At 39.6% G+C, this 18,877-nt stretch overlaps 2 protein-coding genes across 3 annotated transcripts in view; one reads left to right on the plus strand and one right to left on the minus strand.

Moving 5' to 3' along the window:
- On the plus strand, window positions 1–13,603 carry LOC144663421 (uncharacterized). Its single transcript, XM_078524365.1, has 10 exons — window positions 1–214; window positions 3,153–3,245; window positions 4,016–4,186; window positions 4,644–4,791; window positions 5,652–5,832; window positions 6,288–6,386; window positions 10,607–10,781; window positions 11,557–11,600; window positions 11,940–12,043; window positions 13,146–13,603. The coding sequence occupies exons 1-10, from the start codon at window positions 43–45 to the stop codon at window positions 13,291–13,293; spliced, it is 1,335 nt and encodes a 444-aa protein (XP_078380491.1). The 5' UTR covers window positions 1–42; the 3' UTR covers window positions 13,294–13,603.
- The window catches only part of LOC144663370 (uncharacterized), a 16,810-nt gene continuing 11,371 nt past the window's right edge, over window positions 13,439–18,877 (minus strand). Inside the window, exons 9-12 of one of the 2 annotated variants that reach the window (XM_078524287.1) lie at window positions 17,355–18,521; window positions 16,720–16,984; window positions 15,077–15,494; window positions 13,439–14,611 (exon numbers count right to left, since the gene is read on the minus strand). In XM_078524287.1, the coding sequence (XP_078380413.1) occupies window positions 15,084–15,494; window positions 16,720–16,984; window positions 17,355–18,521 (1,843 nt within the window). In that variant the 3' untranslated portion in view covers window positions 13,439–14,611; window positions 15,077–15,083. Of the gene's footprint in view, window positions 15,495–16,719; window positions 16,985–17,354; window positions 18,522–18,877 lie in introns of both variants that reach the window. The other variant, XM_078524286.1, reaches the window with a different exon arrangement.

An 18,877-nucleotide genomic window follows, 5' to 3' on the forward strand; every position in this document is an offset into this window, starting at 1 on the left:
AAAATCTAACCGCTGGCTGAACGCAGTAGCAACTTGGAGCGAATGACTCAACAACTGGTCGTAAGGGGATTCAAAATAAAGGAAGATTTGGCCATGAAAGAAGTTGTATTTTACTACGATGTTGTTTGCCCATTTGCCTACATGGCGAGTAGGCTAATAGAAGGTGTTGCTCGCCGAAATGGGGCTAAAATTCTGTGGAAACCTGTGCTTTTAGGTAAGTGCATGTCAGAATAAACAATGGCCGGCAGATCTAGATCAAAAGTGGATATTGATTTCGCGGCATGCGAGCAGAGTTTTTTGTCTTTTTTAAACTCCCACTCAAAAGCTTTTCTCGCAGGTGTGACATTCTTCTGTTAATATGTAATATTAAGTTTAAAGTTTCTCTTCCGGGAAGAAGTTTGAACATAATTTTTTAAGCTTGAATGCAAACTTAAGCTTGTGTTACGTTGTGAGGAAATTCAATTAGTAATTGACAAATCCGGTGTTTTCAGTCTCCAAAGTCACGTTAGTTTAATTTGACTTTCATACATGACGAAGATATTCAGTTTTATATTGTAGCCATTCAAGCAATGTAGCAATGGTGCCAGACATATTTCTCAGACACCCATGTATAGATTCATTTTTAGCTGTGAGACCCAGGTCAATGTTGTGGTTTTCAATATGGTCTATTGATCCGTTTATAACATAGCATAGGCCCGGGTCGCACTTGAGACAAACATTTGAAATGTTGCAAGATGTTGAGGACAATGTTTGTCTCGGAACTTGTCCGAGACAATTTGAATTGTTGTATTTAGGGTCGCACTTGGACACACAAAATTACCCGTCACTTGATACTGTGTTAATTTCGCAGCAAAAATAACATTCAAAAGGGAGAGACAAACCGGTCACATTGAATCAAATCAACGCAAATTTTTGTTTCTACCTTCTTAATGCGAGCGTTCGTAATGATGTCGAAGCTCATATAAAAGAAAGCGTGCCGCCGTATAAAGCGGAACATTTGATGAGCAAATTGCTGTGCATCATGATTCGGACTACAGAACAGTTGCCCTAGCCTATACCGATCTTTCCTTTCATTTGAATTATCTTGGCGAGGGCTCTTTTCCCAAATAACGGAAATATTCGGTCGAAAACCGCTTGAATTCGTATTCATCAGACTAGACAGTAAAATGCGAAGCGAACAATTTTTTAAGGATCACTGAACTGATTGACACTTTTTTTCACAAGAAAAACAATTTTTGTTTGTTGTTCGTAAAAAGTCCTGCGTTGAGGCAGGACGACGGCTTCTTTGAAGATTTGTCTCCGTGGACAAGTTTTTGTCCGCGTAGGGACAAGTAGGTCGCACTTGGCGTGGTCAACTGATGACAGGAATCTGACAATTTTTTTGGTTATCAAAATAAACTTGTCCCGATTTTGTCCCAAGTGCGACCCGGGCCATAGGGAATTGTCCAAAAGCCATTGTTTACATAATTTGTCTAATTAGCATCATTCAAAGTTAAAAGTTCCTCGTTAAACAAACAAATACCAAACAGTGTAAATGAAAACATCATCATGTTATATTTAAGCTTAAGGAGGGGGACATGGGGGGATCCTGAACATCGCATCACCGCAAAAATAATACACAAACACCACATCACCGCAAGAAAATTTGGTCACCGCAATATAATCAAGTTACTTTTCAATGAAAACGTCTTAGGATTAGGTTGAAGATTAACTAGACACTATTTGACTGTATTTTGTTACAAATTAAACATATGGTATGTGTTTTTAACAAATAAGGACAGATTAACAAAGATAACAGAGAGCTAAATGTTGATTTACTTCGTGGGCGGACAATTAAGAGGCAAAGAATAAACTCAACAACAACGGTTTAATGGACAAGATTCGCCATTTTACATACGAGCACATGGTTCAACTACGACCGCACAGTATCACGGTTGAATGACGTACATGTAGGCATGCAATGCATACTCTAAACTTTTGACATATCAACACTAAATGTAGTTCTGCAAGTGTTAGACAAGAAACCGTAACACCGCTAATAATTTCGTTTCACCGAACACCGTAGGTTTAAAAACACAAACATCGCACACCGCAGGGTTTGAGATCACCGCAACACCGCAAGATATGATTTTATTTACCGCAACACGGCATAAAAAAATTAGCAATAGCAACACCACAAACCCCCATGTCCCCCTCCTTAAGTTTTGATTGGTAAGTTTGAAATAGAAAGATGTTAACAGATATTTGTAAATTTTAAATTACTCTTATACCAAATTTGAAAGAAATGAATGGTTTTACCTGCTTTAAACAATGCATTTAAAACTTACAACGTCTACAGACAGTGCTATGACAGGTGCCCAAACATATTTAAATTTGATGTTTTTTTTAGTTTTTTTTAAAGAAAATATTTGTTAACTGTGCCTTTTGATAACATGCCAACTCTGAAGTTCATTAATTAAACCCAACTTAAATGATTGTGTATTTCACTGCGGTCAATGATAGTGACGGTATGGCAACAGCCGACAAACCTTAAAAAATGGCAAACAAATCAAAATCTTCCAATCACAACCCATTCTTGTCCCCTGAACTGCTCATTCCTCATAGCCAGTGAAGCCTTTGCACAAAAAAAAACAAATGGCTCTGGGGACACATGATTTGAATGGCTTGATTTTAAACAAAAGGAACAGCCAGTCAAATGAACCGTTTAAAAATCCCTTTGTTATGTGAGAATTTAAAACGGTTATTTGATTGGCTAGATTTGAAACTCCCTTTGTTATAATTTAGCCAATCAAATCATGTGTCTCCAGAGCCACTTGTTGCTGGTGCACAGGCTTCGTCGGCTAAGAGAGAGAAGCGGCTTTAGGGAGGAGAATGATCACAACCGACACACTTGACGGTTTGAACTACCGTAGTTGAAATGAACTTCTGTTTCCTGAAAGGTCCAGGGGGGTTAGATGATAGATGGCAGCGAAAATGAGTTTGTGTGTTGTTAAAAGGCAGAGTATGCTTGCCATACGTCTAATTATCTTTTGATAATTTATGCCAACAATGAACAAATTAAGAACTTGATCATTCTCTATCAGTCAAATTATCCCCAATCAAATAAATCATGAAATTATTACCTATCATAAATTATATTTCTGTTTTGTCAGGTGGCCTGTACAAAGGGACACAGGCACCCCAGGGTGCAGCAGGATCTGCTTATGATGCTATGAGTGGTGCTAAAATAAAGATATTGGCAGATGGTAATTATAAAAATAGTGTACACTAGTACTGCAATGATGCACTGGCGCACTGGTGAACTGCAATATTTTTTGACACAAATTATACAAATATCGATATTTGAATAACATATCAGGATTGCGATAACAGTCAGAAATTTCGAGTCTGCAGTGTCTCCTTATCCAAGTCCAATTTGTTTGAACCCTTTATTGTGGTTTACAGGGATGTAGCTTAGAAAACACTTAGCCGGCTCATTAACAAGCTCAACTGGCTTTTCTGACCTTGGAAGCTCTCAAAGTTTACCAAAGTCTTTGTTTTCTTGAAATTTCAGGTGGATTTAAGTTCTCTTGTGGCTGGTGATATTAGCTGGAGACCGACCATAATAGTGACACCCCTCTTGACTTATTAAACAGAGGAACAAGAAAGTTTCATCCAAACACAACTGTTACATACATGTAGCTCCAATTATTAGTTGTCAGCGACACAGTCTTGTGTGCCTATAAGCAAAAACATGTGGCTCGTGGCAACTTCACTTAACAAAATACTTTTCCGTGTTGATGAAGGTAGAAAAACTAAGTTGAAACCACATTTTAGTAAAATTAGGTCACTTGTCAGTTGTACATAATGATGTATCATTTTGAGTATCCTATTGTGGCCCGTTATATAGAGACATCATATCATGAACAAATTAATGTATTGTGGCAGCCCCAATGAAAACGATGTAAAATTATATTACTATGAGATTCAATTATAGCTTTCATTGTGGTAATAAAAATATCTTTATTATTTTTAGATTTAAAGAGGACGAGACTTCACTTTGGTATTGATGCTACATCACCATCTGAACATCCGATCAGGACGCTAAATCCAATGCGTCTCTTAGCTGCAGCCGCTCACCTAAACGAACAAGTGTGTGTTCCATTAACACACAAGCTTTTTGGTGCCTACTGGGTTCAAAATAAAGGTACAATAATACTATTGATTATGTGATAATATGATTTAATTGATATTTTTCACCAAAGTAGCAAATTTCTTATCTTTTTTACAAAAGTAGAAATTATTCAAATTGATATTTAGCAGTTTTTTTCACATAGTTTAATTATGTTATATAACATTTTTTTACACTTTGTCTTGAACGTTTATTTAGAATAAATGCCATTTTAGTGAACAGAAAATTATGTATCACTTATCATTCACTTTGTCATTAAAGATGTGAATATTGTTCTCATGGTGTACATGTAAGATAGGAATAAACATTAATTCGTTTGTCACACGATAGAATTGCTTTGAAATGTTGATTGCAACGTTTTAACTGCAATACTGCTAGTCTTCATCATTCACTTTGTATATGAACAGTAAGTTTAAATTTGAGTTTTTAAGATTCATAGACAATAATAGCAAAATAACTCTATGTCTTGCAGATGTACGTGAGAGCAGTGTTTTACAAGAAAGTGCCTCATCTGTTGGATGGCATGTCAATGTTGATGAGGTAATTAATGGTGTTGGAAAAGAGAAACTTCTACAGAATACCCAAGAAGCTTTGGATAGAGGTTCCTTTGGTGTACCCAGGTGCATAGAATAATTTCAAACCTGTAATAAACTAAGCTTAGCTCCAGCCCTATTCTCCATGCAGAGAAAAGTGAAGTGTGGCAGGGGGCTGGAGCCCCAGGGGGTACTCAAAATTTCAAGTGACGGGGATGATCGAATGGGGGCAAAAATCAAGACCCAAAAAAATACCTAGGGCTTCCAACATAACCCAAAAAAATCCCTAGATCAAAAATTGAGCCCTCAAAAATCAACAGCAAAACACGTTTGTTTGTACTTTATTCACAGAACTACGCTGCCAAGGCACTACCACGAATCTTCAGATTGTTTTCATACCCAAAAACATCCCTACTGTATTAATCAAAAAATACTTGCCAAATTTTCCTACCCCAAAAAATCCCGGAATCAATAATTTCAAACCCAAAAAAATCCTTCCATCATCCCTGTCACTTGAAATCCCAAGTACCCCCCTGGGGCTGTAGCCCGGGAGATAGGGGGCAGGGAACGGAAGAAGGGAGGGCGGGAAGTAAAAGAAAACTAGTAAAATTTTGTAACATTTTTGTTATAATTTGCACTTGATTTGTGACAAAGAGGAAAGAATGGCTACAGAAAGGGGCAGGAGGCGGGAGTAAAAAAAAATATGGGAAGTGAGAGTAAAAGACACAAAAGGCGGGAGGTTCAGACCACTCTGCCCCTCTCCACTGAAAAGAAATTGATGAATAAATTTTGGCTGCTTTCACAGTAAATCTGTCCTGTTGGAAACATACGATCATTGTGAAGTACATGATTCCTTTCAGTTTGTAAGATAATTTTTATACTAAAAAATTGTTATCACCGTTATTACTGTATTAATAAAAATTGCTTTCTTTTTCTGTCTTTGCCAGCTTCTGGGTGAATGATGAACTGTTCTTTGGTGTGGATCATCTTCACTTTGTTGAGAGAGCCTTGGGAAATAAAACAGCAGCTCTTGCAAGATTTCATCCAACCCCAGCTGAGCCCAGGAAGGCAAAACTGACAATCTACCATGACTTTGCCAGCCCCTGGAGTTACATTGGTTCAACACAGGTAGCTTCATATGCTTTGACTGTACAATTACTACCAAGTACCAACAATAGGTTCAGATTGCCATACAAAGGTGACATATGGGGGCAGAAAATTTTGGTTTGGTCTCTTTTATTTAGCTTTAGTCAAGTTGACTCTAGACAATGAAGAAAACTTTCCTACAATTAGTTGTCTGAAAGTAGCTTATTTATTTTTATTACAGTAGATTCCTCTTTCTCTCCCTTCCCTCTCCCCAAAATACCCGTCCTCTAGCTCCACCCCCTATCCCCCAATCTTTTAGTCAGTCAACAAAGGTTTATTTTTCACTTGGTCAGAAATGAGAAAAGAGACAGTTATTTTTGAGATGTTAAGGAGCACAACATAAAAAACTTTAATTGTATAGTGTACAGTATTTTCTCAAAAAGAAGATGTAAGTTATCCCATGAAAATCTAACTTACCAGTATTCTTTGTACCCCAGATCCCCAATTTGTTGTCAGAAGTTCGTCCAGTTTCAGTTGAAGTGGAATGGGTACCAATCGTGGTTGGTGCATTGTTTCAGAAAATAGGAACACCAGTGGTTAGTGTATACTAGAATGACTTAAGAAACAAGTGAGCCAAATTGCAGTGATAGCAAATAAAAGTGAGGGTCAGGGTCTGGAAGCAATTAAAACCCAGTAGACTTTGCCTTGGATTTATCTGGTTTGACAGAAAAAAATATTTCATGCAAATATTAATTGTGCCAATTGTGCCACACAAGTGACAACCCTACAAATGTTTCTCAGGTTTTAATGTTGTTTACCTTTTGGAATGTAATTGTTTGAAGCAGGTTTTGATCATTCTTTTAAACTTACATAGTGAGTTATAACAAGGTAAGGTAAAGTCTGCGTTTGAGCCTAGTTGCCCATCAGGCTGGAGCTTATCTTGGTTTCTGTAGCATTAAGTGCCTAGGGGTTTTACTACTTCTACCTTGATGGGATGCCAGTCCATTGTACGGTTACCCCCAGCATTGAATTCCCATTTACACAACTGCATGGAGATAGACTCTATGAGACTAATTAGTGTCTTGCCTAAGAACACAATGCAGTGACCCTGGCCTGGGCTCGAAACTGGACCTCTAGATCCAGTGTGCGGCATACTAACCATTAGGCCACCACACTTCCCCTCAGTTACTTGTTATGGTATGTATTGGGTACATTTTTAAATTATGCTTATTGGGGAAATGTAAGCAATGATATCAACAAAGGCTATCCTACACTGAGATACACTGATTTTGTCCACGTTTGCTGTTTTTCACCAAATGGCCTTTTTATTGTGTTTCCAGGTTCCAATGAAAGCAATCAGTGAAGCAAAGAGAAATTATGGACAAAAAGACCTTCTTGACTGGGCACAGTATCGTGGGATTGAGTTTCAGTTCACGTCTCATTTTCCAATCCGTTCTGTTCTTCCACTGAGGGTATCTCTTGTGAACACGGACGATCGTTTGAGACAGACCATGTGTAAGTGGTAGCAATGAAAATGTAGGCACGTAATATGTACAAAAGCTATTTTGCCTTTGGAAGTGATAAAACACCTTATCGGGGTGGTCTTTCTACAACGCTACGCTCATTTTGCTATTTTATTATCAGTGACTAACGTATATTTTTCTTACAGAAGATACAAGGTTCGTTCCAGGTAATACATGTACGTTCACTATAATAGTGAACGTACATGTATTACCTGGAACGAACCTTTGTATCTTCTGTAAGAAAACTATGCTTGGTAAGTTTGGCATAGATGCGTGATTATAGATTCAAAGTCATGGAAAGCGAACTACTCGTGGTTGTGTTTGCAAGTTTAGCAATTGCGTAAAAACTTAAAGCATAAAAAAATATGGGGCAACAACGAGGTTTTGAACCCATGACTTCCTTGCTTTACCAACTGATCTATGAAACCACACCGATACCTTGTCGCACCAATGTGGTCCGGGCTCGATTCCAGCAAGGTGCCATATGTGGGTTGAGTTTGTTGTTAGCTCTCATCTTGCTCTGAGGGTTTTTTTCCGGACACTGCGGTTTTCCTCCCTCCTGAAAAACCAGTAGTTGCAAATTCCAATTCGACCTGGATAGAGGACCCGCATGTAAACCAGTTTGGGTTGATGTGGCCTCCTCTCTAAATATTGGAAATTTTATATTTATTAAAACTGCTTCAGTACAGTGTTTATGAACTCTTTACTAGTAAACGGGTGCCGTGTGATATCACAGGAAAGGCCAGTAAATCTTTTTATATTTTTGTCCTGTATCACACAAATTTGGTGAACGAGACTAATAATGTAGGTTTGTACTTGATCTCTTGCCTTTGTACTAACCGAGACTGTTTTCTTCTTCAGATGAAGCTGGCTGGCGTTATGATAGAAACATTGGCGATCCTCAGGTACTTTTACATTAAAAACAAAAAACACTCCCAAGTTGTTGGTCACCCTTCTCGTAGTGCACCCAACCCAATCTTCGCAAAGTGTTGCGGCATTTCGCTTCACAAAATGCTCTCCTTATGAAAACACACAGGGAATTACCGTCCGTCGGTCCTTTGTAGCCTTAGTTGGTCGTTTACAACAGTTCATGTCGCATAAACGAACCAAAACCGATTGTCTTGCAAATTGCTCCAACGAAGAGCTGACGCTTGATAATTTAGAAGTCACTTAGTGTTTTGATCTTCAACGGTGTTTAGTTTTCGTAAGTAGAATCGACTTCATTTTACCAGGGGATAAAAGAGTCCGCTAAAAGTGTGTGTGTCTCTTCAGGTTTTATCTTCAGTTCTCTCTGAAGCTGGTTTTGATGGCGAGGCTTTAGTAGCAGCTACTCAAGATCAACAGATCAAAGATCAGTTGCGAAAAAACACTGAAAGGTGAGCAAGATGTTGTTTTCCAATAACGCGGTAACACCCATGCACGAACAAGTAGAGAGACACTCGACAGTCGTTGAGAGTTTTCTCGCTTAGAGTTAAAGAAAAGACTGATCCAACTCCCATCGTTCAAATTTCGGAGACTCGTTCTTACATTAAAATGGTAAACTCTGCGTTTGGCCGAGGATTGTATACCGCCGGAGCTTATCCCGGTTTCCGTAGCATGAAACGACTTGGAGCATTTCTACTCCCCCTGGATGAGATGCTAGTCCATCGCAGGGCTATTCCCAGCACTGAATTCACTGGTACCTATTTATACACCTGGGTGGAGAGAGGCACTATGAGTAAAATGTCTTGCCCAAGAACAAAACACCATGGCCCCGGCTAGCGCTTGAACTCGGACTACTCGATCCGGAGTCGAGCGCGCTACACTCTGGGCTGATAATTAAGAGTAAATTGTCTTGTTCAAGAACACAATAGGCTTAGGCTAGTGCTCCCTTGCCTCTGATGGTGACATATGCTACATTTGAAGCCCTGAGGATCCCGTGATTTTTTTTATATTCTCCCTACCTCTGTCGTGACAATGTATTGATTTTTAAATGAGAAGTAAGATATCGATCATTCTTGGGAATTAAAGACGGGACACATATTTATAGGGTATTTTAAATTGTTATTAGACCCTTATCAAATTGAGTATAACGTCAATTTCTCTTTTCCCTCTTGTGTTTAGAGCATTCGCCGCCGCCACCACACCTCCCCTCAGTTACTTGTGTATGGTACTTGTTGGGTACATTTTTAAATTTTGCTAATTGGGGAAATGTAGACGTTGATGTTAGCAAAGGCTACAGTCTCTTGCCCAGTTTCCGGCCACTTTAGTTTGTAATCGCTATAACTTCTCATTTATGCACGGAAAGTTACTCATTTTTTGTTCAAAGACAGTTCATTTACTTACCTAAAAAATGTACAAAAATTGGCTGTGCACGACAAGTATTAAAGAAATTATGCCATTTTTTGCAGAACTAGTAGGTTGCCCAGTTTCCGGCCAGGTGGTCCAGTTTCCGGCCGTCGAACTAAAACACATTTTTCCCTACAACCGCTCGACTTAAACCGACTTGTAAGTCCCTTGGCAAACGAAAAGTAAGTTTCAATGTCAGTTTATTCGAATTTGCTTTCTCGCCAGCCGTTTTATGGAATATTTCCTCGTCAATGACCCGTTACCTTTTCTTTCACTTATTAGGATGCATTGGCAGTGTATACTATATAAATGTTGTAGTTTATCACGCTATGCTTGCTTTAGCCGCTTTTGTACTCTTTGCTAGATTTTCATTTCATAAATTTCTCGAGCAGGAGATACTAAAATTCAGTTATTTTACTTAATAAAATTGCTTTTGAACAATGTGCTACTTGGTGGCCGGAAACTGGCACAGCGAGTCCAAATCTTTGTTAAAACTCTGACTTCTGAAATTCAGAAACAGCTGAATTCTGGCTTGTGATGACAGAACCCCTAATCACTTTCATCTTTAATCTAAATTCTGTCAAAAAATTACGAAGCTTCTCGAAAAGTTTCCTACGAAACGAGCTCTTTGTTTATGTACGGTAGCTTTGATGTGCAGTGAAAAGCGCAAAAATTAGTCGCCTAACGTTTACTCGCGTAAACAAAGCTCGACCTTGCTCCTCCGTTTCTTGACCAAAAAGCCTGCCAGGACCATCAATTTGTAGCGGAAATGTTCCTTTTTCTGCAGGAAAGCTTCGGTGAACGAAAATAAAAGATAACTACGAAAATAACCGACGAATGTATTTTTTGGCCGGAAACTGGTACCGGCCGGAAACTGGGCAACAGACTGTATCCTACACTGAGATACACTGATTTTGTCCACGTTTGTTGTTTTTCACCAAATGGCCTTTTTATTGTGTTTCCAGGTTCCAATGAAAGCAATCAGCGAAGCAAAGAGAAATTATGGACAAAAAGACCTTCTTGACTGGGCAAAGTATCGTGGGGTTGAGTTTCAGTTCACGTCTCATTTTCCAATCCGTTCTGTTCTTCCACTGAGAGTATCTCTTGTGAACACCGATGACCGATTACGACAGACCATGTGTAAGTGGCATCAATGAAAATGTAGGCACGCAATGTGTACAAAAGCTATTTTGCATTTGGAAGTGAAAGAACACCTTATCTGGATGGTCTTTCTACAACGCTATGCTCATTTTGCTATTTTATTATCAGTGACTAACGTATAGTAAACGTACATGTATTACCTGGAACGAACCTTGTATCTTTGGTAAGAAAAATATGCTTGGTAAGTTTGACAAAGATGTGTGACTATGGATTCAAAGGCATGTAAGGTGAACTACTCGTGCTTGTGTTTGCAAGTTTAGAGATTACAAAGAAAGCCTGAAAAATATGGGGCAACAACAAGGTTTTGAACCCATGACTTCCTTGCTCTACCAACTGAGCTATGAAGCCACACCGATACCTTGTTGCACCAATGTGGCCGGGGCTCGATTCCAGCAAGGTGCCATATGTGGGTTGAGTTTGTTGTTAGTTCTAATCTTGCTCCGAGGGTTTTTCTCGGGGTAGTGCGGTTTTCCTCCCTCCTGAAAAACCACCATTTCCAATACCAATTTGACCTGGAAAGAGGACCCGCATGAAAACCAGCCAGAGCTGCTGTGACTTCCTTTCTTATTATTGTAATTTAATTATTAAAAATGCTCCAGGAAGGAGCTCATAAGGTTAGGGTGCTGAGCGACAACACAAGAAAGGTCAGTTAATTTTATTTATAAAGTTGAATTTTTGGTGAACGAAACATAATTATTGAAGGCTTGTACATGATCTGTTTCATTTGTACTAATAGGGGCTCTTTCTTCTTTAGATGAAGCTAGCTGGCGATATGATAAAAACGTTGGCGATCCTCAGGTGCATTTACTTTAAAAACACAAAAAGTTCCCAAGTTGTTAGTCTTCCTTCTCGTAGTACACCCTAACCCAATATTCGCCAGGTAATGCGGCATTTCGCTTCACGAAATGCTTCCCTTGTAGCCTTTAATCGATTATTTTCAGCAGTTCATGTCCCATAAACGATCCGGAATCTATTGTCTTGCAATTTCCTCCAACGAAGGGCTGACTCTTTGAAATTTAGAAGTCCCTAAGAATCTTAGAATATTGATCTTCAACGGTGGTTAATTTCTGCAAGTAGAATCGACCTCACTCTTCTATCTGATAAATGAGTCCACTAAAAGTGCGTATGTTTCTTTAGGTTTTGTCTTCAGTTCTCTCTGAAGCTGGGTTTGATGGTGAGGCCTTAGTAGCAGCGACTCAAGATAAACAAATCAAAGATCAGCTACGAAAAAACACTGAAAGGTGAGGAACGTGGAGTTTTTCTTTCACGCGGTAACACCCATCCACGAACAAGTAGAAAGACACTCGACAGTCGTCGAGAGATTTCTTACTCAGAATAGAAGAAACTTGTTCTCGTTTGGCCCGGGCTTTGGTAAAAAGGTAAACTCTGCGTCGGACCATGTGGCCCATTGAGCCGCGGCTTATCCTGGTTTCTTTAGCATATGACCATTATACACCTGAGTGGAGAGTCAGGCACGCTATGAGAGTAAAGTGTCTTGCCCAAGAATACAACACCATGACCCTAGCCTCCCACGCAGTCGTTCTTAGGGGCGATTGTGTTTCGCCCAAAAGAGCGACTGCGTGGAAGGCTACCATGACCCCGGCTAGCGCTCAAACTCGGACTGCTCGATACAGAGTCGAGCGCGCTACACTCTAGGCTGATAATGAGTAAATTGTCCAAGAACACAAAGGAACGGTGGCGGCTTGGGAGCCCTGGAGACCCCTTGCCGCCATTAGTAATACATGTCATATGTGTAGTTGTTAGTTGTTAGCTGTGAGAGTAAAGTGTCTTGCCCAAGAACAAAACACCGTGACCCCGGCTAGCGCTCGAACTCGAACTGCTCGATACAGAGTCCTGCACCCTGCACTCTTACCTGATAATTAAAAGAGTTAATTGTCTCGTCCAAGAACACAATACAAGGGGAACGGCTTGGGCTGGAACTCCCTTGCCTCCACTGGTGTAGCCTGCGTAGCTGGCGATATTGTTGGGTTTTAAAGCGCGCGGATGCAAGCGGTGCAACCGCGAGAAGCTTCACGCGGCTGCGCCGCTCGTTATCGCGGCTTTGCCACCTGCTTCTGCGCGCTTCAAAACCCAATAATACCGCCAGCTACACAGGCTACCACTGGTGATAAATGCCATATTTGTAGTTGTGATGATCCAATGTTTTTTTATATTCTCCCTACCTCAGTCAAAATTAATGTAGTAATTTTTAAATGAGAAGTAAGATATCTGTCATTCTTGGGAATGAAGGAATGGAGACAAATCTATAGCGTATTTTAAGTTGTTATCATACCCTTTTCAAATTGAGTATAACGTCAATTTCTTTTCCCTTCTTGTCTTTAGAGCATTCGCAGCCGGACTTTGTGGAGTTCCAAGTTATCAAGTGAACGATGGATCTGTTGTGTGGGGGCAAGATAGGCTGAACATTGTCGCCGACATGTTGTGTGGCTGGGAGGATCACTTAAAAACGCCCACCAACAGCAAACTTTAAACAATTCAGTCAATATCATGGAGTATAGAGACAAAAGAATTATTCCAGATCATAAAATTGTTTTCAACAGAACTAGACGGCTTTGATTGGCTGAGGCGCGTGTTGTAATCCAACAACACCGCAGCTCAACGAGTAAACGAAATAGTTAAGAACTTAAGACTTTTATTGAAAAATGGAACATTGGATAATGTATTTCTGTTACATGTATACCATGCCCGACAAACATGGTGGACAAAAATATCGTCTTTACAAAATGTTATCAAAATTAGCAAGATTTACCGATATTTTTTTTTTTGATAATAGAATGTTACTTATTGACTAGGGACCATACAGCCTACTTTACCCACTGTTTAATAAACGTATTACAACTGCAAGTCAAAGCCAAATTTCAAGCGAATTTCTGCAAAGAAAGCATGCTCCTTTGAAGACGAAAATGAGATATACTGTGTGGAGACAAGTGCTTCCACAGACTAAACTAATATATAAGATCTTAGCATTTCAAATGCACCACTTTGTCTCTTGCAAAAAAACTTGCGCGGGTTCAAAGTTTTCACTCTTTACTTGCATTTTACGTCTGCACACCCAAAATGTTTCCTGGTTTAGCTTGTCACCTAAGATTCATTTTGTGACAAGTTCTCTTAGAAAACTGGTGTTAGTACAACGAGAGAGTAAGTTGGTTGGTCTTTTTGAAACTTGTTTACAACTAAAAACTGACACTTTGCTAGGTCCTATCCATTTGGAACTAACCGTTTCAAATGCAACTATGGTTGAAGTGTCCAAATAAAACACTTTTAGAGAGAGATATATACGCGATAATAATTGAAGGCCAAACGCTGATTCCTTTAAATTTAAAATTATCCAAAATACATCTAGGATTAAAATTTACATCTAAAAACTAGCTACATGTAAAATTATGTTAAAATAATATACATCTATTAAATTAATCGAACTGTTTTCGGTTAAAATGGTTTTTAACTGTTCGGTCCGTGTTTTAATGAGATCAACCGTTTTTCGTTGCTTGGACTGGATGAGTTTTTCGTGTTGTGTTGATAGCATTATTGAATATATTGATCAACCGCTTTAAACAGAGTTCGAAAAGTGTTCTGTTTGAAACTTCAACGAATACCAATATAACACGAAAAAACCCAACTGTCGATCCCAATAGATCACGTGTTATGGTGTGGTTGTTGTCTGGAGACTGTTTCGTTCGCAGGGTCCCTCCGCTGTTAGGGCGTGGTGGTCGTGAATTTGTGGGACTGTTACATTCGGAAATCGTTTCGTCGTGTAACCAGCAAGCCCCGCGCACCCTTTTTTCCGTCTACCGACGAAATCAAACCGCAGCTGTAAGCCAATCGAAGCAATCGACCGTACCCTAGCTTTAAGAACAAACGAGGTATTAGTTGATTAGCTATAAGCTAGAACGAATGGAAATAGTGGATTTATAGTGGTGCAAGCCAACTAAGATCCCAGTTGATCAACAGTCGACTATTGCACTTAATGGCAACATATTTTCTCAACCGTTCATCAGTAGGATGCCTAAAATACGTGCAATTCCACAATTGCTTTCGGCTCCATTAAATCCTATACCAATTGCAGAAAGTTTAAGAGGAGCCACTCACGATGTGAGCACAGTTACAGACAAGACAAAATAATAAGGAAAATAACGTCAATAAATGTAAACCGAGATTACGGCAATTGCATATTTTCAGGAGCACCATTACGTTCATGGTCTGTCCCCTTAGAATTGAAATCTCATAATTGTATTTGTCGAAAATGAAAATACCTTTTGCCTACTTCACATATTGATGTTTAATTTCCTCAATTAAGTTTTTGCATTCTGTCGCCGTTCGTCTCAGACTTGGTTCGGTTTGCCAACAGGATGCCATGAGCTCGGTCCATTCTGCTGGAGGAGGATTGGGTGTGAATGTCCCATCTCTTCTGGGGGGCTGAGGCCGATAATTCTCCTCTTTAATTCGTCGAAACAATTCGCTTCGGCTTAGTTCGGAGAAGACTCTTTTTCCGAACCACATCTCCCACATAATGAGACCGAAGCTGTACATGTCCACCTTGGTACAGTACGATTTGCCTTCGTGTACTTCGGGCGCCATGTAGAAGGGTGTCCCACATACGGTTCCCGTGATTCTGTAATTAAAATTGGCCAAGCCAAGGTCTGCCAGTTTGATGTGCTCGTGTGTTGACATCTGCAAATGAAATTTGGAAATCAGCTTTAATTGATTTACTATAAAAAATAGCGAAATTAAGCTACGACGTGATCTTGACTCCGTTGTCATGTAGATAAAAATAACGGTCGAGTTTAGAGTTTAAATAGAAATTAAGGTGACAAAGTATGTTAGAATATTTAAAAAGTGTTTCGCAGTCATTAGCGTTCAATTAAGGTGTATGTGCGTGCTGCATTTAATTAAATAAATACTTTCGCACGTATTGAGTCCGACTGCGGGTTTAGTGTTGGTCTTCTTCTTTATTTAATTGAATGCAGCACGCACTGACACCTTGAACGCTAAATGAGCGCGAAACACTTTTTAAATATTCTAACATACTCTGTCACCTTAATTTCTATTTAAACTCTTAACTCCACCGTTATTTTTATCTACTTGATAATGGTGTCAAGATGTCTCCGAAACGTATAGCTTAATTTCGCTAATTTTTAAATTGAGCATGAGAGGTTGAAATGTTGTGCCAGACTACAAATAATGAACAGTTATGGAAGGTCCCCCGTATTCAATGGCCCTAATTCTGTACCGCGAGGAGTGCAGTTAACATGTCACACGAAAGAGAATTCCAAAGTACGTTTGAGAATACAACAGTGCTTTTGGTAATTAAATAACGTCTGGACGAACTTGTATTCGGAAAATCAACCAATTGCAATAAGTATGGAAAATCAAAAGCATATACCTACAGCGCTTACTGCAATCTACAAAATCTGTTGCCAGATCTCTTGAAATTAATGACTTATCTTTTTCTCGTGTGTTTTACCATTCTGTACCATATTACGAAAAAAAGATGGCGGCTGTACATTTTACCACATACCTTGCGAACATAACTTATCCAATAAGGCACAAAGACAGCCATGCTTCTGCGAGAAATTCTTCCTTGTACTTACTATATTGTTCATGTAAGGTTTGAAGTTTTTAGAGCTTTCCTGTTCGTTCTTATGAGCTGAGCGTGTTTAGCGATTTCGCGCGCAAGGATTTAAAGGTAAATGTACCAGTCGCCATTTTTTTCGGTACGGTGGATTTAGACGCTAGGGCTGTGTTGCGGTTTTAGTTTCTGTATGGTGGATTTAAGAGAAAAGGTTTAATTTACGCGTTTGACATAATAGTGTTATTTTGATTAGAGATACGATCCCTATCACTCTTGATTTGAAAGTGTTAAGTGAAGTATATTTAGTTCAGCTAGTAAACTTACTAGAATGTTGTCCAGCTTAAGATCCTGGTGAATGACGTCCTTGCTGTGAATAAACTCCAGCGCATCTAAGATCTGCTTGGCCCATTGTACTGTATCGCCAACTGCGCTCGCAGTCTTCCAAGGAATACATTTGTCGTTTTTGAAGATGTGGTTCTTGAGGCTTCCAGTGCACAAGTCAAAGACCAGTTCCAAGGAAAGCAGTTTGTGATTATGAACGTTCATGACCACTCCATAGAAGAAAACTATGTGCTTGTGTTCCAGTTGCCTGTGTAAAGAATGGTCGTGTTGGTATAGAATTATCTTTGTGAAAGCAAGCATTTGTTTGTGGCCTAGCCAAAATATATGTGTGACTTCAGGCTCCACCTTTACAATGCCTTATTGTATTCTGTAAATTATATTTAACTGATTACCATTGGTTACCTTTTGGAATCGCAAGTTTAGTTGAAGATGTATTTAGGATATGACTGAAAGGCAAGTATCAGTGCTAAACGATACACCACATCTGAACCACTAGAAGACATCTTTTGCCATTTGGTAAAGCCAAACTACAATTGCACGTCTGGTTCTCGAAGGAAAGTAGAAGACATCTATGCCTTATAGTAACTTAAAATTTCAGTATTTTAAAAGACACTTACTTTAACATGTCTGCTTCTCGAAGGAAGGTGGCCAAGTTTGATGGATGTGGAACTTCTCGAAGCTTTTTGACAGCAACATCTTTTCGCCCGTACCCGGGAGGGGTGAATTTCCCTTTGAATACTGCGCCGTAGGTGCCTGCACCTAGTATGTCTCTCTCGTTGTAAAGAAGTCTTCTGGCATCAATTTGGCAAGATATCACCTGGATTCCATTTTGGATGGCATCAAACATCAGCTCTTGGTTTATCTCCTGCAGCTTCCCATAAAATGGACCGTACTTTTCCAGGGTTTCTTTATCCCTTGCTTCATCTTCGCTTCTTGTGAGATCCTTGCATCTCTGCTCATATTTGGCAATTACCTGTTGATGGCATCTCTTGATGCTGGCAATATGATTCGTCTCCTCCGAAAATTTGTCTCGGACATGATTGAGAACTTCGTGTTTGATAAACGCCTCAAGGAACTCTGTGGATAATTCTGTTAGGGCTTGAATGGAATTCTTCCTCAGCTGCCGTTCTTGAAGGTATTTTTCCATGAACAGGTAACCAATCACGGGTGCAGAAAGAACTCCAGCCGCCAGGCCGACGGGAATCAAAACAGGCATAAAGATTCCTAGAGTCAACACCAGGAATTTTTTCTTTCTTGGATCTAAGGGAGACCACGACCTGCCAGGACGAATCTTGAAAGGGATAAACTCATCACCCAATTCACCGACGAGGACACGATCAATGTCACGGATGTCTTCCTCGAAATCGCGGAAACCTTGGTGGAATCGTCTCTCAAGATCTGCATGTGCTTTCGTAAAAAGCTTTTCTCTGTTCTCCCAGTTCTGAAGAAAAGATTGGAATCGCTCTTCAATGCATCTGCTGTAGATCTTCTTGATCTTCATAGCATTTGTTTCATCAATTGGAGGCAGGTCCTTGTCTGACCATGTGCAGAACCTATGCCTAACGTCGTCCAATTGCAAGTAAGATGTCATCTTTTGACGAATGTGTTCGACGTGATTAGATATTGTGTCTTCAATGTCTCGGATGGGAGTACCTTGTTTAAGCTTTTCGAGTTTTCCTTCAACTTCTTCGCGAACCTTGATTCGTTCTTCCTCGTTCCGTTTGGCATTTCGTATTTCACCTTTCGCTTGATCCGACAAGTTGCAGAGCTCACCACTAATCCAGCTGTTGAGATAAAGCAAACAATAGGCTTTTTATAATAATATGTATAATCAGGGATTCTAAAGTAATTTAAGGGTCTTTAACAAACTATTAAAGCAACCTTTTCGCTGACTACAGCATGTCTTTAAAGCAATTAGAAAACGATCTGAACGTTGTCGAAGGCGGTCCAATCTAGGTTCGCTGAGATCTTCATCTTCGGGGATTTTTCGAATTGGACACGAAGTTTTACAGAAGATTCTCGAAGACGCCTGGAAATATTGTATGGCAATTCAAAGATATCCCGCAGGTGTTCACAAAGGTGCTTCTTCCAGAATGTTAATAAAGGGCAGCAAAATTTAAACGTTTTTAACGAATTTAGC

Source organism: Oculina patagonica, chromosome 8, assembly GCF_052425735.1.
Source record: "Oculina patagonica isolate OP01 chromosome 8, crgOcupat, whole genome shotgun sequence".
Lineage (NCBI taxonomy): Eukaryota > Metazoa > Cnidaria > Anthozoa > Scleractinia > Oculinidae > Oculina > Oculina patagonica.